At 45.1% G+C, this 23,150-nt stretch overlaps 1 protein-coding gene across 1 annotated transcript in view; it reads left to right on the top strand.

The window, feature by feature from the left end:
• CNTRL (centriolin) overlaps window positions 1–23,150 on the top strand; it is a 4,034,091-nt gene that overhangs the window by 607,927 nt on the left and 3,403,014 nt on the right. The window contains 1 exon segment of the mRNA XM_044058259.1: window positions 9,133–9,155. Coding sequence (XP_043914194.1) covers window positions 9,133–9,155 — 23 coding nt within the window.

Genomic DNA, 23,150 nt, shown 5'->3' with positions numbered 1-23,150 from the left:
ACCATGAGGAAGGTCTTGTCGAAACAGACACATATCTCATCGGATTCTTCTTTTCCTCCCCCTAAGGGCCCATGTTCGACTTCTGTATCCTCGGCTCCTACAAAGCGTCGAGACCCAATGCCTCAGCTGCCCCCAGAGGGTGCTCCCGGTTCCTCGGACGCTTCTCCAGAAGCCCCATCTGAAGAAGTACCAAGGAAAAGACTGTGCAAGAGGAGGCACATAGATTCCCCACAGGAATCTCTTACATCAGGTACAGATTTAGATGAAGCAGAAGGGTCCCTGCGGTCCCTCTCGGAGGATGTCTCCTTTGCGGACATCCCGGAGATCCTAAAACAGAGGGGAGATTGGCAGCCACTTAACCCTTCGGTGGATGAATCTGTATTGCTGAAGGCGTTCGGGGCTCTACCTTCTACCTCCTGGGTGACCCCTCCCTTTGACGAACTTATGGACTTGATAGCTCGTAGGGCTTGGGAGACACCTGACACAGTGGAACCAGTTCCCTGCAGACCGAATAAGTTTATAACAGCCCCCCAGGACAAGAGTTTTCTTACCAAGGGTGTTCCAGTGGATACTATGGTGGTGGCAGCAGCCACTAAGAAGGACATGTCAGAGTCCTCTTCCGCTGTCCATCCTCCTAATAAGGATTCTAGGACGAAGGACAGATATGGGAAGCGCGTTTTCAGTTCTGCGACTTTTTCCATGTGATCGCTGAACTACTTGACGCATTTTATGCGTTTACAGAGGGATCTCCTCAAGGAACTCGGAGATACTGTCCAGGGTCGCACAGATGCTGCTGTTACCGAGAAACGCATTTTACGCGTTTACAGAGGGATCTCCTCAAGGAACTCTGAGATACTGTCCAGGGTCGCACAGATGCTGCTGTTACCAAGAAAATGACAGCACAACTTAATACCCTTAACTCTGTAGTCAACTCCTCCATGAGGCTCATTTCGTATGCGGCCGAAGGTGCGAGTAGAGCGGCAGCTTCAGCGATTGCACTTAGGAGACAATCCTGGCTGCGGCTGTGCTCCTTTGCGGAATCCTTCAAGTCTTCCTTTACTAACGTCCCATTTGATGGTGCCTCTCTTTTTGGCCCCAAAGTAAAAGATACCCTCACTAGGTGTGAGCAAGAAGGGAAGACCCTATCTGCTGTAGGAGTCCGTTTTTCCGTCCCTTCCAGACCATACCCCAAAGGGCAAAGAGGCGGAAAGATGTGGTTCCGTAAGACACAGGGTTACTTTCAGTCCACACAGAGTGATAATGCCCCTTCCAGAGGCAGAGGAGGGGGAAGGAATGGAAGACGCCAACCAAGTGGCAGAGGGGGACCGCAAAACCAGGGTGACAGAGATACTTTCTCTGGCAAGCCCTTCCAGCACTCCTGAGAGGAGGCCTGACTGTCCTGCTCTGGAGGCAGTTGGGGGACGCTTAACTTTGTACCCACTGGCCTGGCGAAATTTAACTTCAGATTCGTGGGTACAAAGTATAATTACCAGAGGTTACGACATAAAATTCATAAACGTTCCCCCTACCACCAAAAGATTCCCAGACATTCCACCCAATCTGCGGAATCAGGCAGCCTTAGAGATCCAGAAGCTGCTCAGAAAAAGAGCCATCCAAACAGTTCCGGCAGACCAAATAGGATCCGGAACTTACTCAAGGTTCTTTTTAGTTCCAAAGAAGACAAGGGACTGGAGACCAATTCTGGATCTCAGCAAACTAAACGCCTTCGTAGTGAAGGAGAAGTTTCGGATGGTCACGCTACAGTCAATCCTTCCTTTTCTGCAGGAAGGAGACTGGATGTGCTCTATAGATCTCAAGGACACGTACAACCACATAAAGATGGCCAGGCCGTCCAGGAGATTCCTGCACTTCCGGCTGGGAGCAAGTCACTTTCAGTTTCGAGCTCTGCCGTTTGGCCTCACCTCAGCCCCCAGGGTGTTCACCAAGTGTATGGCAGTAGTAGTGTCTCACTTGAGACAACAAGGATTCCGGGTGTTTCCGTATCTAGACGACTGGCTCCTCTCCGCCACCACCGAGTATCATCTTCTCCAAGCAAGAGATTACACAATCAGTCTTTGTTCCCGTCTTGGCATTACAATCAATTTCGAAAAATCTACCTTATCGCCATCACAGCATATCTCATTTATAGGGGCAGAACTGGACACTACTTTGGTCAGGGTCAGGCTCCCACCAGAAAGGGTTTCAAAACTAAGGGAGCAGATTGCAGTACTCCTTCAAAAGACAAAAGCAACAGCAGAACAGGTTTTGAAAGTCCTGGGATTAATGTCAGCCGCACTTGTTGCAGTCCCTCTAGGAAGAATGCACGTGAGGATCCTTCAATGGTTACTGTTCGCCCAATGGTCCTATCAGCACCTGCCATTGTCACACGAAATTCTGATCACATCCTGCTGCAAGCAGGATCTGCGATGGTGGATGCTATCTCAAGACTTGACACAGGGTCGGCCTTTTACCCTACCAACTCCGACAGCGACAATAACCACGGACGCTTCCCTGATCGGGTGGGGGGGGTTGTTCCAGGGAAAGACGGTCCAAGGTCAATGGTCCAGAACAGAATGCAAACTGCAAATCAATGTCCTAGAGCTAAGAGCAGTGTTTCTAGCGTTGCAACACTTTCACAGCGTCTTACCTCGAGGAACAGTGGCAGTCCAGACAGACAACATGTCAGTGGTCTGGTACATCAACAAACAGGGAGGAACAAGATCTTATCCACTATGCAGAGAGGCCCTCAGGATCTGGCAATGGGCTGTCTCCACCGGATGCTTTCTGATAGCAATGCACATTCCCGGGACGTCCAACATAATTGCAGACAGGTTGAGCAGAGCCATCCTGTTACCCCACGAGTGGTCTCTGAAATCTCAAGTGGCAGAAGCGATATTCCGCAAGTGGGGCCAGCCTTGCTGCGACCTTTTTGCATCACCGATGAATGCCAAATGCAGAAGCTACTTTGCCCTACTCCCTCCACTAGGGAGCGTCCCCAGAGATTCACTGGTTCATGATTGGCCCCCAGGTCTCCTTTATGCTTTTCCACCCATTCCTTTAATCCCCAGGTTTCTACAGAAAGCCAAACGTCTGGAAAGGACCATAATTCTAATAGCCCCATTCTGGCCTCGACAGATCTGGTTCCCCTTTCTTCAGGCCCATCAAATCGAGGAGCCATGGATTCTGGACCCAGTTCCAGACCTTTTGACCCATGCGTCAGGAGCCCCTCATCCATCCCTGCAGACCCTGAAATTGACAGCTTGGCTGCTCCTCTTCCCATCCTAGCCAGGTCAAGCCTTTTGTCCCCTGCAGTTAAACGCATAATTGTTTCTCTTTCAAACCATCCACTACAAAGACTTACCGGAGCAAGTGGAAACGTTTTTCTTATTGGGCATTACAACAAGGATTAGATCCAACAGAAGCACCGGTGCACAAAATTTTGGAGTTTCTAAGATCTTTGAGGAAGGAGCATCATCGTCCACAATTAGAGTCCAACTGGCGGCCATATCGAACTTTCATGTGGGTGAAAGAAATTTTTCCATCATGTCCCACAGACTATGCAAGGCATTTATGAAAGGCACTTTCCACCTCCGTCCTACCATTTGTAACCCAGTTGCTCCTTGGAATCTTAACCTAATTTTATCCCAGTTGATGTTACCCCCCTTTGAACCAGCCTCCACAGCCTCTCTTAAGTTCGTGTCATGGAAAACCTTATTCTTGGTGGCTATCACCTCCGCTCGTAGAATTTGAATTACACGCTATCTGTTCGACCTCCCTACTTGATCTTCCACTCGGATAGAGTGACATTACGCACCAATCCATCTTTTCTCCCAAAAGTTTGTTCACTTTCAAATATTAACCAATCCATCGAACTTCCCACCTTTTTCAAAAATCACACTAACAAGTTGGAATATATGCTGCATAAATTAGACGTCCACAGACAACTCAGGTTTTATTTGCAAAGGACAAAAGATGACAGAAAATCAGACCAGCTATTTATATCCTTTGCTGACCAAAGAAAAGGTATGGCGGTTACGAAAGTTACCTTGTCTAAATGGCTCACAGATTGTATTAAATTTATCTATTCGCAGACGAAACAGCAATTACCTTTTCAACCCAAGGCTCATTCTACTAGGGCGATGGCCACATCTCTAGCCCATGCAGCCCGTTTGCCGTTGGATACTATTTGTGTGGCAGCAACCTGGGTGAAGCCTCATACCTTCATTCTCCATTATAAGTTGGACAAGAACTCCAAAGATAGGGCCTCCTTTGGTTCCACGGTCCTCAGGAACGTTCTCCCATGAGCCACCCAAGGTAAAGGAGCTAGGGACGCTACCCATGCGTAAGAACAAACGGCGAGATTGAACAATTTCACATAAAGAAGTTATGTTCTTACCATAACGTTCCATGTGAATTGTTCATCTCGCCTTTGTTCTTACTACCCACCCTCCATCCCCCAGCCTATGGTTTTTCGGGGAACGGGATGATTTGGATTCTAGTTCAGCTTGTCTTCAACACCTTCCTTTCAGTCTCTGGCTTCTTCTGTTGTCAGGGTACACTTGTCAGTACCTAGGTATTTGGGGCATTGGTGCCCCTTATTTTTAATTTACTGCGAGCGCCTAGGGCGCATTGTTATCTTCTGGTGTTAGCAAACTAGATCTGAGGATTAGCACTAGGGGATTATGGGATAGGACTATGCCTCGAGCTTTCTCAAGATGCAGAGCTGAAGAAGTGGCCGTCTCGGAGCCGAGGATCGGCTCCGAACCCATGCGTAAGAACAAAGGCGAGATGAACAATTCACATGGAACGTTATGATAAGAACATAACTTCTTTTTACAGCCTATTTAACTTAAACATGCTTTTTTCTGTCTTTTCTTCTCTTCTCTCTCTGTTTTGGTACCATAATGTCTGCATTTCTTAATACCCAAGAAGAAGAAATAAAGGGAAGATGAAAAAAGGCATCTGCTTACTTTAGTAACTTTATTACATACATGAACAACTAGAAATACTTTACTGTCAAACATGCTATTTATATTGTGAACATGTTCATAGAAATACTGTTAAGAACATAAATTGTTTTACTTACAGTTACATTTTCCTTCTTCTTCCACCTCCTCACAGTCCTTCCAAACATTAGTGATATGAAGTGAGGCAAATGGTTTTCATTTCCCCACAAAAGTCTACTATTTTGTACTTATTCCTATACAGCTGTATTTAAAAAAATGGTGCTTTGCATTCCCACATTTACTCACTAATGTCTATGTTGCTGGTCTTTTTCCTGTTCATCTCCATCTCCCAATTTCAGATTCTGGTGCAATTCCAAGATACTCTTGATACTTAAGTATTTTCCTTTGAAACAATGGAAATGGTTTCACTGGCAAATTCTCTCCGTGTGCTTTATAATCAGAAAAGTGAGAGGCAGAGTCCCCTTTTCCTTGATGTCTCACTTTTTGTTGGACAAACTTTTGCGTTTTTTCCGCACCCTGTTTTCCATCAAAAAAAGGGGTTTGATCCTATAGTAAAAATATTCTGGAGACAGCAGCTTGTATTTCACACCTGCCTCTTGACATTCCCTGATTACTGGAAATTTTTCTCTCTCCTGTCTGGTGTACAGTGAACAATCATTTTCCATACTGTCTTCAACTTTTAATACTTTGCCCTTTAGCCATAGTTTTGTCAGGATCAACTCTTTCTGCTGGTAGGTTTACATCATTACTAATAAAGGTCTCAACTGCTTTCTCATGGCCAGATTTGAAGCACACACACTAAGTGTACCCTTTCAGTTAACTGTTCCTGCTCTGGAATACTTGTTCAGCTGTTTATTCACACTTCATAAAATAATTAATTGACTCTTTCTTCTAGTTTCTCTGGTACAGCAGAAAATCTTGTATTTTTCCTATGTGTTGTATCATCTAATTGTAATATATTTTAAACATCTCTTCTTGAGCATTCTCATTCATAGCCAACCTTTTCTTCATTTTGTCGTCTAATTGTTGCACTTTTATCAGCTCATCTGAATATTTGTTCAAAGCTTCTTCCATTTTTTCCAGCCTTTTGTTATTTGAGTTGATGTACTCCTTTAGTGTTTCATTTAATTTAATCAGCTGTGAACACACTTGACTTAAGTTTACCCTCTAGATTACTGGAAGCCATGTCTTGCGCCAAAATTAGAGCTTGAACTTTCTTTTGTTTTGATCAGCTGCAAGATTCTTCCCACCCATTGTTTTCTCTTCACCTTTTCTAGTTGATTTTGTTTCAGGCTGTCTTAGTTTCTTCGTTGCTGACATCCAGACAGTGCATTTACAAGCCAGTGACTAAATTTTTCTCATGCTGACAATATCATTAGCTTTTTCTCAGTTTCTGCTTTCACACTGAAAGAGCTGAAGTTAAGCTGTTTCATCATCTTGGAAGTCTCTAACTCCGATATTCTTGAGGACAAGGGTCATGTGAAGAGTAGATGAACTGGAAGATAATGATGTAGGGTACGTACAGTCTTTAATATATGTAAAGCTTAGTGTAGATGGGCTTCTGATCTGCTGTGGCAAAGAAAAAAACTAATGTAGCCTAATGCACAGTATAGTTTGCCTGGTATAATAACCATTGTAATGGAAAAAAACATAGGCATTAGCTCACTCCTACAGTTGCATGATATCCATATGTAAAGGAGAGAAATAAAGTAATGTATAATCAGCAGCACTTCCCCCATCTCTAGATGGTGATATGTACTAAATTGTCTGATTCTGTCCACAGTCCCCGGGTAAGCAGTTAAGTAAGTGAGCTTGCTACATCAGTAAACAGTGTCTTTGTTAATCTGGAATGAGGAAGTCCATCTTCATCAACCAGAATTGAAAGAAGAGTATTTCAGTCAGCTTGTCATGTACAGGCAATGCCCGGGTTACGGACATCCGACATGCGGAAAACCATAGATATGAACGGGCTGCCGCAATATCGGAAATAATGTGAAAAAAATTAAAATTGTTAAAGCTCCCCAAATCTGTGTTTGTGTCTGTGTGAGAGGAAGATTGAGAGAGTGAGAGCAATGTGTGAGTGAATGTACATTTATGAATGAGAAAGTGACTGTGTGGATGAGAGATCGGAAGGGTGAGAGCGATGTGTGAGTGAATGCAGGTATGAATGAAGAAGAGACTGTGTGAGAGCGATATGAGTGAATGCATGCATGTATGAATGAAGACGTGACTGTGTGTGTGTGAGATTGGGAGTGTGAGTGATATGTGAGTGAATGCAGGTATAAATGAGGAAGTGACTGTATATGATAGATTGAAAGGGTGAGAGTGATGTATGAGTGAGTGCAGGTATGAATGAGGAAGTGACTTTGTGTATGAGAGATCGTGAGAGAGTGAGAGCGATGTGTGAGTTAATGCATGTATGAATGAGGAAGTTATTGTGTGTATGAGAGATTTGGAGAGAGTGAGAGCGATGTGTGAGTGAATGCATATATGAATGAGGAAGAGACTGTGTGTATGAGAGAGAAAGTGAAGAGTGAGAGCGAGGGATCCCCTGGCAGCAGTTAACAGGTGGGTGGTTGCATAAGGGGAGGGGGTTAGTTATGGAATAGGTAAAGTAGGGTTGTGTGTGTGCGTGTGTGCGTGTGTGAGTGTGTGCGTGTGTGTGTGAAAGTGTGTGAAAAAGTCCTCATAAACACTGGATTTAATAACAAGATGTCTTAAACCAGCTTTGTTAAGAAGTAAGGAAGCATAGCTCACAGGAAGTAAGGAATCATAGCAACATTATTATGTTTAAGATTTTTTTTTGTTTGGAAGTGTTTCTATGCAAAGAAAAATAAAATAAATACTAGATTGAGTCAAACATTTGACTAAGTGACATTTAATAAGAACCATATGTATGTGTTTCGACTTGCATACAAATTTGACTTAAGGACAGACTAAAAAACGAATCTCATCATTAACCCAGGGACTGCCTATAAAACCTTCCCAGGTTACTAGCCACTCCCTTAATCTAGTCTGTCAGCTAGTTTCTTTTGCATATCCCTTTGCTAATTAGCTCTTCATTACAGAAAATGGCTAGAGACAGCTTCACTTTTTTCTTCAGATCTATTTGAAAAAATCTTTACATTTTCCATCACTTTAGTACTTTCTTGATTTGTAGTCTCCTTTACCATTTGTCCATTTACACTCTGGTCAGACTAATGAATATTTTTCCTTTTGGGGGCTTTATTACCCCCGTCTCCCAGAGGTCTTAGCATTTTGTGTCACACCTTATCACGCTTTGCTTAATTATTTCTGTCAAATAAGGAGCAAAGTTTTGCTCTTTCATTGCATTTTCATTGTTTTCTGTCAGTTTGTACTGTAAAACTACCAGCTGAAGAGTGTGTGTTCTGGTTTTTGTTTAATGTTGAATGTTGTTTTCTCTCTCTCTCTCGCTCTTCAGCTGCTGTTCAGGAAATAACTTTAGTTGTTAAAATTGCTGTTGTGCATTTTATACATTTATACGTTTAGCTGGTTATTGTTTTCTAATGACCGTGAACAGCAGATCTTTTAAAAATGTACCAAATGCTGTCACCAGATTATTCCTAACTTAGATATTTCTTATTTGTTGCCTGTGTTACAAATGAACACCTTAAAAATAAGTCGACAATTTGTGCTTCTTTTGACATTTGAGCTCTTTTAAAAAAACAATTTGAGTTTGAAACCTTTGGTTGGTAATGCTCGGTCCATGCCCGATGGGATTTCCTCCTCTGGTGATAGCGTGAACCCCTCCAGTGTCCAAGACTGAGACTGAGTGCCATGCGTCTTCTAAACCAAAATGAAAGTCAATAAAAGATATATGTGTAATGATGACATGACTGTCAGTTCAGAAGATGTTACTCTAGCTCAAGTCAGCAGAAAATGCAGGGAGAATTTCACTTCATTTGCCTGTCATTATCAGTGAAGATTCTTTCCCTAGGTTAACCAGACATGGCAGTGTTGCTTGTGTCAAGTACCAGAATTACAAAGAAACATCCCTCCAGCCCATCTATCAGATCATTCAGATCCTTCCATAATTACTCAATAATTGTTGGCATAGACTGCATACAGTAAAATGTTATGGGCAGTTTTGAAGTTGTAGCAGGAAATGAATGTCTAAGTGTCACCCCTTCCCCTCTTGTACCAGGACAGTTTGAGGCTATATTCCATGTCCACTTTTTCTGAGTTTTTTTTTTGTCCCAACTCTCTTCATAGCCCACTGTTTCTGTTCCAATCCCTGTGAGACCAATCAGTTGCATTATAGGCATTGATACTGACTTCTGTGTAATCAGTTGTGGTCACTGCTTCAGAAACACAAATGTTGGGTTCAGCACCTTCTGCATTGACATTGCCAATGAAGTGGATGGTTCTGATATAGATGTTTTTAATGTTGGAAATTTCTTTGGCACCAGGACTTTGAGTCTGCCAGCTTGGTCCATCTTTGGCATTTGAGCCTTTAGTCTTGGGCTTGACTGCAGTCTTTTCAGTGTCATCGTCAGTGGACTTTCACTTTTGACAGTCTGTTTTGGTGCCCTTAGCTCTGAACTTTGCTTTGATGTCAGCTTTGACATGGATGTTACAGGTTGTATTGCATGTGCTGCTCCCACTGTCTCTGCCAATTTCATGAGGGGCAGGCTCAACCATAGAGGACAGAGAGTCTAAAAGACACCTTTCAGTATCATCTCAGTGTATCTAGACTTGGTCCTTTAATCGTTCCTCTCTGAAGACAGCCAGGAAGCATATATGCGAGAAGTACTTTGACTTGCCATTCAAATCTCTCACCCCAGATATGTGTAAAAAAGACTGAGTTTTTCTTTACCATCCTCCCAGAGAACCTCAGATTTGGAGAGATCCTGGAAATGATGAATCGGAAGGGAAGATAGTCCACAGACCACACAGTGTATCCATGGAGGATCCTGCAAAAGGCATTTTGGTCCCACTGTGCCTTCCCTCGGATGGTAAATTCTTCTGACAGGATGGTGGCGTTGGTTTTTTGGACTGAGAAGGAAGCATTATGGCACATCTTCCAAAGAGGTCATACAAGATTCTGCAGTCTTGCTAGGATTGGATTTGCTGAGTACAGACTCTTATGCAAAAATCTGCTGTTCTTGCAGAAGCCCTTAAAAATGCCCCAGAGCCTATTTCCAGTTAAGAATCAAGCGCAGTAGAATATTTTGGGAAGTGGATTTACGTGTCCTCTGTTTACCACGAGAGAGGTGAACTACTTGTCACTGTTTTTGTGCTTCAGTTAAGAGCTGGTCAATGAGATTGTCCAGTCACCTAAAGACTTGCAAAACAGAGGTCTCAAGCATAGATAGATTTCTTGATTCAGTCAAATGAGTAAGTGAACTGGTTTACTGACTCCTTTCAGTTATGACCCAGGTATAAAAGTTCAATAGTTCACATACAAAGCTGAGATATATTCATTGCAAAGACATATACAAAGAATATATGTGTATGTGTGTTTGTATATTTATATGTAGAGAGAGAGAGGGGGTGAGTGCGAGCGAGCTGGTTTCAGATGTCCTTCATGGATGCATCTGCAGTCATAACAAGTGGGTTGTCCTGTCGTCAGGCAGCCCTGCAGTCGGCCGGATTCCAAAGTCCGGTCCGCTTCGCTGATGTCGCACTCCACCCGACGTCATCTCTGTTGGTCTTCGGGTATAAAAGCATCAGCCGACGCCATTTTCCTCAGTCTTTCTTGCCGCTGGCTCAAGCAGAAGCTGTTCGCAAGTGCCGGTCGGTCGGATCCAGAGATTACTTCTACGAATACTACCAAGACTTCTAAAGCTAAGTACCCGCTGGGGACTCTTTCTTGCCTCAGCCGATGTCAGAAAAGTTAACAATTGTTTAACCTGTGGGAAACAAATACCTCATAAAGATTTCCACTCTTACTGTCTGCCTTGTTTAGGCCCAGCCCACGACGTAGCAGCCTGTTCGGCCTGTGCTCTTTCAACCGAAACGCTTAGGCGCGGTCGGAGTTTGCAGAACAGTTTTTCGGTACTGATTTTGCGTACATTATGCCGTCGGATCCTCCGACTACCCAATCTTCCAAAAAACCGCAAAGATAAAGACCGACACTCGCGGTCCGCGGTTTCGGCCGAAACCACGGTAAAGCAAATCATGAGTGTCTCGGTTTCGCCGAAACCGAAAACTGATCAAAGCACAGCTGAACCTATTCTTACTACTGAGGCCCCTGCTACAACTCTTGAATCGACCTCAGAAATTTTACCCACTACGGTGGTTGACTTATCACACACCATCCCCTTGGATGTCTCTACCCCAGCACGTGGTGCTGCTAGGCCTCCAGCAGCCATGTCCATTAAGGCCTTCGCCAGGGCTAAAGCAGCCAAGACTACTAAATCAGTGCCTGTTAAACCCCCACATCCAGGCCCTCTTCTAGTTCTCAAATGCTTTCTTTGGCAGAAGATTTAATTTCTTTAATTAGAGGATCTCAATCTCACCCAGACAGGGCCTCTCAGCCGCCAGAGAAGAGACCTAGGGCAGAGCCGCCTGAGCCAGTGTCTTCTGATGATTCTGCTGATGAATCAGACATAACTGACCAGCCAGAGGCTCCTTCTCCAATTTTGAAGATTCTGATGCTGAAGAATCCATTCCTGCTGCTTCCCACCAGAAGAATTCTCCTTTGGGGAAACCTTGCATGCCATGCGAGAACAGTTCCAATGGCAGCAACAGGATTTTTCGACTCCAGAAAAGACTTAGAACCTTTCTGCACCTCCCACAGCACAGGCCCTTAGCTATACCTCCTGTTCTATCCGTGGTGGATGATGCTTTTAATGATGTTTGCTCCGCTCCAGATTCTTTACCCCAGCCCCTGCCAAACCAGACAGATTTTACAGGGTGCCAGATACTCATCACCACCTTTACAAGGCCCCACTTGCAGACCCAGAAACTATATCCCAGGGTCCCAAGGCAGTAGCCGACCACAGCTAAAAACCCTATTCCTTCTGAAAGGGAAGCAAGGTCATTAGACAGATGGGGTAAAAAGGTCTACACTTCAGCTACTCTCTCAGCTCGAGCTTTAAACTGTCAGTTTCACATGATACAATACCAAGAGTTTATGCTTGATCAGTTAACTAAAAAACTAACCACTGATGAATCTCTTGATAAGAAATATGTATTAGAGATGGTAAATAACATACAACAGGTTAGCAACCATTCCTTAAAATGTGGCTATGATGCACTGGAGGCTTCATTTAGATCAGCCATGACAGGCACAGTGATAAGAAGGCATGCATGGCTAAAGGAACAAGCTTTACCGGATCATGTTAAAGCCAAAGTTGCTAGATGCTCCTATGGACAAGACAAGTTTGTTTGGTACACCTGCCCAGCAGGTTATGAAGAAAATGGAAGAAAAGGCAAAATCTGTTCAAACTGTTAAAGATTTCTTGCAGGTTCAACCCCAAGGTTTAGCAGGAACTGGCCTGCCAAAATTGGTCCTTTCCTGACTCCACAAAATTTCAAAGGGGCAGGAATAGACGCTCCAGAGGCAGAAACCAACCCAGAGGAGGTGCCTACAGAGGACGACAGTGGCAAGGTAACAACAGAGGCACAGACACAGCCACTGCCACTACATCAGCACAACCACAGTGACTTAATCCTAACTCCGCCTACCAGGGAACAAATAGCAGCTCCTCTAGGCGGAAAGTTAACCTTATTTTCAAAGAACTGGCACTACATAACAAAAGACAAGTGGATTTTACAAACCATAGATCAAGGTTACCGTTTCACTTCCACACTTTACCAGTCAAAAGAGGAATGCCAAATCTACCTCCAAATCAAAAACAGAGGCTCTACCAGATAATGGAGTTAGCAAACATGAGAGCTGTGGAAAGAGTGCCAACAGCAGAACAAGGAAAGGGGTTCTATTCCAGACTATTCCTAGTTCCAAGAAAGGAAAAAGTTGGAGACCAATTCTCGATCTGTCCACCTTAAATACATACATCATTGTCCCAAAATTCAAAATGCTGACCCTACAGCAACTTCTTCCCATGCTGGGCAAGGAGTCTTGGCTGGTAACTCTAGATCTCAAGGAGGCATACCTGCACGTCCCCATTCGACCAATCTGCAGAAGATACCTCAGATTTCTTGCAGGATCAGAGCACTATCAATTCTCAGCATTGCCCTTTGGCTTATCTACTGCCCAGAGTATTCACAAAATGCCTGGCATCAGTAATCGCCATTGCAGACTACAGGGAATTCAAATTTACCCATACCTGGACGACTGCCTGCTACAAGGGACAACAAAAGCAAGCTGACAACAGATTTACAAAGGGTCATTTACTTGCTACAAGGACTGGGATACACAGTCAATTTACAAAAGTCAAGGCTGATACCATCCCAAACAAGGACATTCTTAAGGAATTGGACACAGTACAACAAATGGCATTCCTGACTACAGAAAAACAAAAGAACTTCCACTTTACTTCTTGGCACTAACAAAACTGAACAAGTTAACAGCAAGAAAATTTCTGCAGGCCTTGGGCTTCATGGCATCATGCATAATCTTGGTCCCATTTGCCAGACTACATATGAGGAAACTACAGTGGTACCTAAAGAATTTATGGTCCCAACACAGACACAGTCTAGAAACAGAAATTCCACTAATTCCATGCTTAAAACAGGAGTTCCTATGGTGGGCTCAGGCATGCCAGTCAAACCCAGGCCTACCCTTTCGCAGATGTCAACCAAGCCAGACCATCACAACAGACGCTTCAGACCTAGGATGGGGCCCACATGCTGGACAAATGCGTGCAAGGATTGTGGACACAGGATCAACTTCACCTGCACATCAATCTAAAAGAAATGCTGGCAGTAAAACTGGCAATCCAAAATTCAAACCATTCCTCAAAGAGGGCCAGTTGATGATAAGGACAGACAACACCACAGTCATGTGGTACATCAACAAACAGGGAGGCACTCATTCATACCCCTATGCAGAATGACCTTGGAGCTGTGGACCCTGGCACTGCTACAACATTCAGTTACAGGCAATATTTGTACCGGGAAAGACAATACTCTAGCAGACATATTAAGCAGAATCACTGGATGCCCACGAATGGAAACTGCACCGGACATCTTCAAGACCATCTCAAAGAAATGGGGAATGCCACAGATAGACCTATTCGCATCACCTCTCAATCACCAGCTCAAAAATTCTGCACAAGGACATTCCATCCACTAGCATGGAAAGTGGACTCACTCTCCTTCAACTGGAAAGGCCTAACAGCATATGCATTCCCACCTCTTCCTTTGATACACAAGGTACTACTAAAAATCAAGGAAGAACGCCCAAGGATAATCCTGATAGCCCCAAACTGGCCAAGACAACACTGGTACCCACTACTGAAGAGCATGTCTCGAACAATATGTGGCCAATACCCTGATGCCTTTGATGTTAACTCAGAACAACTACAGCATCATACATCCAAACCTAAACGCTACAACTGACTGCATGGAACATCACATAGCAGCAGCTAATCCAGAACTTTCTCAAAGAGTTAAAGACATTATTCTTGAAGCACGCAGACCTTCAACAAGAAGGAACTATGCTGGAAAATGGAAAAGGTTTGTCATTTGGAGTACCGAAAGAGGAAAAGATGTGTCAAACATAGATATGCCTAACATTCTGGAGTATCTGGCGAACTTCTTCATTCAGGCCTGTCCTACTCCTCCATCAAGATACATGCCTCAGCTATTTCAGCAGAATACAGCTTTGATCCACCTGTTTTTCACACTTTGCTCAGGCAGTTCCTCAGAGGAATCAAGAATGTAAAACCTCCAAGGAAACCACCATTACCAGCTTGGGATTTAAACTTTGTGCTAGAAAAGTTGACACTATCACCCTTTGAACCAGCAGCAACAGCAGACCTACAACACCTGTCATGGAAAACTGCTTTCCTACTGGCAATTACTTCAGCAAGGAGGGTTTCAGAACTACAGGCCTTAATGGCAGTGCAACCCTTCCTAATCTTCCACCAAGATAGAGTGTCCATGAGGACTAATCCTACATTTATGCCCAAGGTGGTATCCAGAGTATCTTTGAACCAGGCAATCCACCTACCTACCTTCTTTCCCAACCCACAAAACAGAGGGAAAGAATACTGCATACCTTGGATGTACATAGACAGCTACGCTACTACTTGGACAGAACAAAAATAGCAGAAAGACTGACCAACTTTTGTAGCCTATGCAACAGGAAGGGAAGGAAAAGCTATTTCCAAACAGACAATCTCCAAATGGACAGGAAATTGCATACGATACTGTTACTCCTTCCATGGAAAACCAATTCCACAGAACATAAGACCTCATTCTACAAGAGCAACAGCCACTACCACAGCCTTCTTACGAGGAGTGGCAACCAAAGACATTATTGAGGCGGCTACTTGGACCTCCGTGCATACATTTGCCAAGCATTATAATTTGCCTCTATATTCCAGATCCCGAGCAGGGTTTGCCACTGCTGTACTGCAAGGGATCCTAAACACACCATAATCTACTTTTATCCTCCTTCCCTAGTTGGCTATGGTATTCTACCCACTTGTTATGACTGCAGATGCATCCATGAAGGACATAGTACAGTTTTGTACCTACCATAAATGTAGATGTCCGAACTGGATAGCATCTGCAGTCAGGATTACCCTCCCTCCTTCCCCTCTGTGGTACTCCTAGGGTGTTTACCCTCCTAATAGCTAGCTGTTGGGGGGGAGTCTTTCATGGTGTATTTGTTTGTATATATGTACATATATGCTTATTGTTGTGTTTACCTCTATCTATTTGGAAACATTGGCATCTATCCAAATTTTAGCCTGCAAGAGGGCTACTGGCATCTGGGGCAAGAAACACTGAGGAAAATGGCGTCGGCTGATGCTTTTATACCCGAAGACCAACAGAGATGACGTCGGGTGGAGTGCGACATCAGCAAGCCGGACCCGACTTTGGAATCCGGCCGACTGCAGGGCTGCCTGACGACAGGACAACCCACTTGTTATGACTGCAGATGCTATCCAGTTCGGACATCTACATTTATGGTAGGTACAAAACTGTACTTTCCCTATCGTCTTCTCTTTGCCCTGTACTCTAATATTAATCCCTGATAGGGATGGCAGTCTCTAACCTGCTATCCAAACTTCCACTTGGCCTGTTCCCACTGTATTGTATTTCACGATTTAGTTATTTGCTACCAGTGCCTTGGTTCCTTTGCTATTTTTTTCAGTAAATTCTAACCCCCCTTCCATATTTTCTTTACCCCTACTTGCATTCAGTCCTGTTGGCAAAAATGTTTTTTCCATTCCCATGTTGGTTTAGTTCTTAAAATACTTTCTGCTACTTCATGAGTGTAATATTCTATATGGTTGTTATCGTCTTGAGGACCTACATCCAAAATTCTAGTCTCTCCTTATTTCTCAAACTCATCCCCCTGTTTTGTCTTCATTCCTTTCCACTTACCTTCTAATTGCGTTGTTTATATGAGCCTTAACTGCATAACTCTAAAGTATCGCTTTAGATTATACAATCCTAAACCAGCTTGTGCTTTGGGGAGATGCATCTTATCTCACTTCACCCTTGCTCTCTCCCCATTCTATATATATATTTGTTCATCTCTATTAATTATCATTCACAATTGCTCCTCTGGGGCAATAAAAGTACAGTTGACCTGTGTATAAAGCTAAAAGGACTAATAACAGTTCCTCTGCTTGTATCTTGCTATCCATAGCCAACAGCTTCCTGTTTCTTAAATTTTTCTTTTACCTTTTATTTAGTGTCTTACAATGTACCCTTAGCTGCCGTAGCAGAATCCTTTGTAATTCATATGCTAAAGCCCTTCGTCATATCATATCCCCGTAATTATGGGTATTGCTTAACCAATTAATTTGCGAATACATAATTTGCCACTATTGCCTTTCTTTTATTTTCATTAAGTTTATATCCAGAAAAGACTTGAAACTGTCACAAAATCAAAATCCTATTGTCTGGATTTTTCAATTACAAAATAATCTCATATGCAAATAAAGCTAACTTTTCTTGATTGCTGTACCATTTATAAAATCTGTTAGTCCCTTATTTTCTTTGCCAGTGGCTCTACGTATGCAATAGATAACAAAGGGAAAGAGGACACTCCTGCCTAGATTCGTTGTTTAAACCAAGCTTGTTGGAGTGGAACCCTCCAACTTTCATTCTTGCTTTTAACCCTTCATATATCCTTCTAATTAAGCCTGTTATTCTAAGTAGGAATGCAAGTGCTGCCATTGTCCTACTCATAAGGTCCCAGCTGACTAACAAATGCTTTCTCTGCATAGTGGTATTTTCCTACATTCTACTTCCTTCTGGATTATTTTTGCTTTATTAATGTTATCAAATGTTTGTTTTCCCTACACAAAACCACACTTGCTCATATCTGTCAATGTTGGTAACACTTTTGCCATTCTCTTGGCTGGTACAGACATAAACACTGTATAATCATGAATCTGAAGTAGTTTACTTCATTTGGTCTTCAACCTGTGGAATATGGATCCATATCGGATCCGAGCCGGCAAAAATTACTAACATCAGCTCCAAGCTGCAGACTCCTCCCCTTACTCATAATACACCTCCACTGCCTTCCATCCCCAGATCTTGTTTGCCGCGATTTGTAAAACATTGTGTCTCTAGAGCTCCAGCTAACAGGGTGATTCTGATTGTAAGTTTTTCTAAATTTTCTGTTACTTTTAGCCATTTCAAGTTAGTATAGGTACCCTTTCTACTCTCCCATCGCTTTGGCGTCGAGTGTAGGTTTGTAGTTGTAGTTAGTTTAGAGTAGTTTGTCTGTGGTGCCCCTCCCCCCTCTTAGTCAGTCTAGTGTGGTGAGTGGGTGTGTTATTAGTTGAAATAAAGTTTTTGGTCTGTCTCTTTCTTTTCTTTTCTTTTTTTTTTTTAAGGCTTCTTGTTTGATAGTATGGCTGAAAAGCTTATCTGTAAGTGCTGCACAGAGTGTGGCCATAAGCTCTCCCCAACGGATGGCCACACTGTGTGTGTGTTGTGCTTAGGTGTGCCCCACCTTAATGTGGAGTGCTCCATTTGTGCAGGGTTCAATTCCTGAGCTTTGAAGGATAGAAAGGCCAAGTTGACCCTCAAAGGTCTTCTGCCTGCCACTGACCCTCCTTCCTCGTCTTCAGCTTCAGTCGTAGTGGCTGCTGTGGCTGTCTCTCCCGCTTCTCTCCCTCTGGCTTCCCTTCCCTCTCAGGCTGGGACTCAAACTCCTGCATCTAAGCCTGTGGTAGCAGAGCAGAGGAGAGGTAGAGAGAGAGAGTCGAAGACAAAGGAAAAGAGGAAGAGGTCCCCGGACCTCTCATCCCCGAGCAAGTCTGCATGGACTCGTGACTCTCCTCGGCTCCAGTCTCCGAGGTTCTCCCTGGAGCCGGAAGAGGCACGTTCAGTTTCCTGGGCCATGGTTCCCGGACTGGCCAGGTCAGAGTCCGTGGCCTTGTCTCGATCGACCTGTTCTTTATCGGACATGGATCTGGATAAGATGATGAGGTGCTTTATCCGTACACAGATCCAGGTGGGGGTCTTGCCAGCCCCCCTCCCTTAGGAGGGAGGAGCTCGCTTCCCTTTTTTCAGCCCATTTCTCCTTCCCTGACCCGACCTTCGGCTTTGGAGTTCTCGGATCCGAGGTTGGCCTTGGTCAAGGGGTCGGTGCCGAAGGTCCTTGCGTCCTCGACGCAGACAGCTGCCTGGAGCATCTCGGATCCAACCAGTTTGGATCTGAGCCGGAGCCTGGGTGTTGAATCCGAGGAAGTGGAACCTTTTCCATTGGCTCCGACGTTGTCGGGTCAGGTTCCCTCCCTTGGAGCCCAGTCCACTTCGGGTCCGACTCAGCTTCTCTCGTCGGATTGGGGAGACCCGCCTCCTTATTAGCTTCCCAGGAGGTACGCTGTCCTTCGGCATTCGATGTGGTAAAACGGGTCCTCCCCATCAGATCAAGGCCCCAGACCGCCACCTTGGACTCTGCCCAGACGCCCTTGACTCTGTCTACAGTCCCCATTATCTTACCAGAGAGACAACCTGTGCCAGAAGAGCCCCAGAGGAACAGATGGCTTGCGAGCGCTCCCCGGAGAGCCCCACAGGAGATGTTCCTCGCAAGCATACGTGCATGAGGAGGCACTTAGACCCCCCGAGTCCTTAACTGAGGACACAGATTTAGATGATGGGGAGGGTTCCCCAAGATCACCTCCCGATGATGTCTCCTTTGGAGACATCATGGAGATCCTGCGCCAGCAGGGAGGTAGGTCTGCCCCCAAGCCCTCCTCTGATGAGTCTGTGTTTCTGGAGACTTTCAACACGGGCCCGTCTATGTCTTGAGTGTCCCCTCCCATGGATCCTTTAGTGGATTTGATCACCTTGCGGGTGTGGAAGGAACTAGATACCATGGAGCCGATCTCCAAGCACCTCAATAAGGTTCTGAGTCCCCCTATTGACAGGCCTTCCTGGAACAAGGGCTCCCCAGTGGATGCCATGGTGGTAGCAGCAGCCATGAAGAAGGAACTATCTGAGGAAAGTCCCTCGATCCACTCTCCTGACCGAGAGACACAGATGATGGACCGCCTAGGGAAGCAGGTGTATGCTTCAGTTACCTTTTCAATAAGGGCGCTGAACTACTTGGCCCATGTCACAAAACTCCAACGCGACCTAGTGAAGGAGCTGGAGGAGTCTCCACCCAAGTCCATGTCGCAGGAGGGACAAGGCTTCGTTCTCCGTGAAAATGGCCACTTTGAGAGCAGTATCAAATACGTCCATGTGACTCCTCTCCCATGCTCCGGAAGGAACGGCTTGGTCCGGCGTGTCCATGAGGTATAATGCCTGGGTTAGGTTGTGCCAATTCACCGAACCCTTTAAGGCGTCTTTTGCGAATGCCCCTTGTGACACCTCGACTCTTTTCGGTAAGACTGTCAACGAGACAATAGTCCAGAGTGAGAAGGACGGAAAGACACTGTCTGCCGTCGGGATCCGCTTTTCCAACCCTCAAAGGTAATTTTCCCGGAACCAGAGAGGGCAAAAGATGTGGTTCCGGAAGTCTCAGTATTCCTGGGATACTCAGGGCTTTTCTTCCCCTAGAGGCAGAGGGGGACAGAATGGACGCCGGCCCAGAGGCCAAGGGGTCTGCGAAACTTCGGGTCTCTAGAACCATTCTCGGTCAGACCCAGGCAGCAACCCTGAGGGGTTGCCCGGCTGCAATACTCTGGAGGCAGTCGGGAGATGTTTGTCTTTGTACCCAGCTGCATGGGAGTCCATAACAACGGACAGCTGGGTGCTTCAAATCATATCCAGAGGATATTCTATCCCCTTCGTGAGTTCCCCCATACCTCCCAAACACCTCCCGAACGTTTCACCCACGCAAAGGGAGGCAGCAAGACAGGAAATTTCCAAGCTGCTAGGAAAATGAGCCATCAAAACCATTTCTCCAGATCAGTCCGCATCGGGCTTCTACTCCAGGTTCTTTTTGGTGCCAAAGAAAACGGGGGACTTAAGGTCCATCCTGGACCTCTCTACCCTGAACCTGTCAGTTGTCAAAAAAAGTTCCGGATGGTCACACTACAGTCCATCATGCCGTACCTGCAAGAGAGCGACTAGATGTGCTTGTTGGGTCTCCAGGATGCTTACTATCACATAAAAATGCACAGAAGCTCCAGGAGGTTCTTCCACTTCCAGCTCGGGGCCAATCATTATCAATTTCGAGCCCTACCCTTTGGTCTCACCACAGCCCCCAGGGTGTTTACCAAAGTGATGGCAGTTGTAGCGGCTCACCTGAGGCTTCAGGGGATTCAGGTCTATCCGTACCTGGATGATTGGCTCCTCACTGCTCCTACCAGGCATCTACTTTTCCAAAGCAGGGATTACTTTCTGACACTTCCCCTGAGTTTGGGTATCACAATCAACACAGTCAGGTCTCTACTAGAACCTGTACAGGTGATAGATTACATTGGTGCCAGGATAGACACACTACAGTGCAAAGTGTTCCTGACCTCGGAGAGAGTTCAAAACCTCAGGATGCATGTCTCCCTAATTTGCCATTCTCACCTCCCGACAGCGGAATCCGTGCTGAGGGCCCTAGGCTCGAAGGTGGCGACCATAACTCTCCTTCCATGTGCTTGGCTACACATGCAAATTCGTCAATGGACTCTAGCGGTTCAATGGTCACTGTTGGATTTACTACTAACCTAGCCTATCCACCTAAGTCAAGTGTGTCTGTCGTCCCTCATATGGTGGATGAGCTCTCTGGACTTTTTGGAGGGACGATCCTTTGTTCCAGCCCTGGCCCAAATCACAGTGACCACGGATGCCTCCCAATTCAGGTGGGGGGCCATTGTTCGGGCAGGACAGTCCAAAGCTTGTGGTCCTCCTTAGAGACCAGCTTTGCATATCAGTGTCCTAGAGATGAGGGCAGTCCTTCTAGCGTTGCAGGCCCTTCATGCCTTTCTTCCTCTGGGGATGATTGCCATTCAATCAGACAACATGTCAGTAGTCTGGTATATCAACAAACAGGGAGGGACCAGATCTTATCCCCTTTGTCGTGAGGCCATGAGAGTGTGGGAATGGGCGATCTCCACCGGTTGCTTTCTCATCACAACGGACATTCCGGGACGGTCCAACATTCTAGCGGACAGGCTAAGTCGGACCATTCTGATGCCTTACAAGTGGTCTCTGAATCTGTCAGTATCGGAACAGATCTTCAGCGAGTGGGGTCAATCTTGCTGCGATCTCTTCACATCTCCTTCCAACGCGAAGTGCAGCAGGTTTTTCGCTCTGAACCCCCCACCGGGGGAGTCCTTCAGAGGTGCTCTATTTCATGCTTTGCCTCCCGGTCTTCTATATTCTTACCCGCCAGTTCCTCTCATCTTGAGGTTTCTGCATAAAGCTTGTTGACTGGGGAGCAAGGTGATCCTCATTTCCCCATTCTGGCCTTGTCAAGTATGGTTTCCCTTCCTTTGGTCTCACCTTCTGGCTCCACCTTGGATCCTAGATCCCATTCAGGATCTGATTTCACACCCTTCGGGGGGGCCTCATCCGTGTCTGGACAGCCTGAAGCTCACAGCTTGGCTGCCCCAGTTCCCTTGATTGCTAGGACTCCCGGACTTTCCTCCTCAGTTAAGTCTATTTTGGTAGCTGCACATAAGTCTTCTACCAGAAAGGTTTATCGCAGTAAATGGAAACGTTTTTCTTTCTGGGCCTCTCAGAGGAATTTAGATCTTTTTACAGCTCCTATTTCCACCATTCTTGATTTTCTAGCTGATATTTTCCAGCATGGAGCTAGTTCTTCTACTGTCAAAGTTCAGTTGGCTGCCATTTCTCATTTTCATGTGGGTGAGAATTCTGGATCCTTGGCATCTTCTAGACTGTGTAAAGCCGTTATTAAAGGCACTTTTTTGTTACGCCCCCCAGTCAAAGATCCTTTCCACCCGTGGGACCTTTCTATGGTTCTCCAAGCTCTGGGCGCTCCACCTTTTGAGCCTCCCGCAACTGCAGATCTAAAATTTCTGTTGTGGAAAACAGCTTTTCTGGTGGCGATTACCTCTGCTAGAAGGGTTCGGAACTACAGGCCTTGTCCATAAAATTCCTGTACATGATTTTTCATAAAGATAGTTTCCCTTCGAACCAACCCATCTTTTATTCCTAAGGTGGTGTCAGCAGTCAATATGAATCAGACTATAAATTTGCCTGCGTTCTTTCCCAATTTTACCAACAGGATGGAATACAAACTACACATGTTGGATGTTCATAGACAGTTACGATTCTATTTACACAGGACAAAAATTTTGTTTTCGTAAATCTGATCAATTGTTTGTTTCGTTCTGTAGACCCTTTTTGGGCAAACCTATTTCTAAGGTCACTATAGCTAGATGGATTTCTTCATGCATCCTGCAGGTCTATAAGGACAAAGGCATGTCTCCTCCAGGTCAGGTTAAAGCTCATTCCACTAGGTTCATGGCTACGTCTGCAGCTTTCTGGTCTAGGGTGTCTTTGGATGACATTTGCTCTGCAGCTACTTGGTCCTCATCTAATATGTTTGTTTCCCATTACAAATTGGATTTGACATGTAGAAGGAGAGCATTCGTTGGCTCCACGGCACTCTGGAATATCCTTCCATGAGGGCCTCCCAAAAAGGGG

The sequence above is a fragment of the Protopterus annectens genome, chromosome 16.part0 (assembly GCF_019279795.1).
Source record: "Protopterus annectens isolate FY-2018-M chromosome 16.part0, PAN1.0, whole genome shotgun sequence".
Classification (NCBI taxonomy): Eukaryota; Metazoa; Chordata; order Ceratodontiformes; family Protopteridae; genus Protopterus; species Protopterus annectens.
The sequence above is the reverse complement of the archived record's forward strand: the minus strand, read 5'-3'. Positions and strand labels throughout refer to the sequence as shown.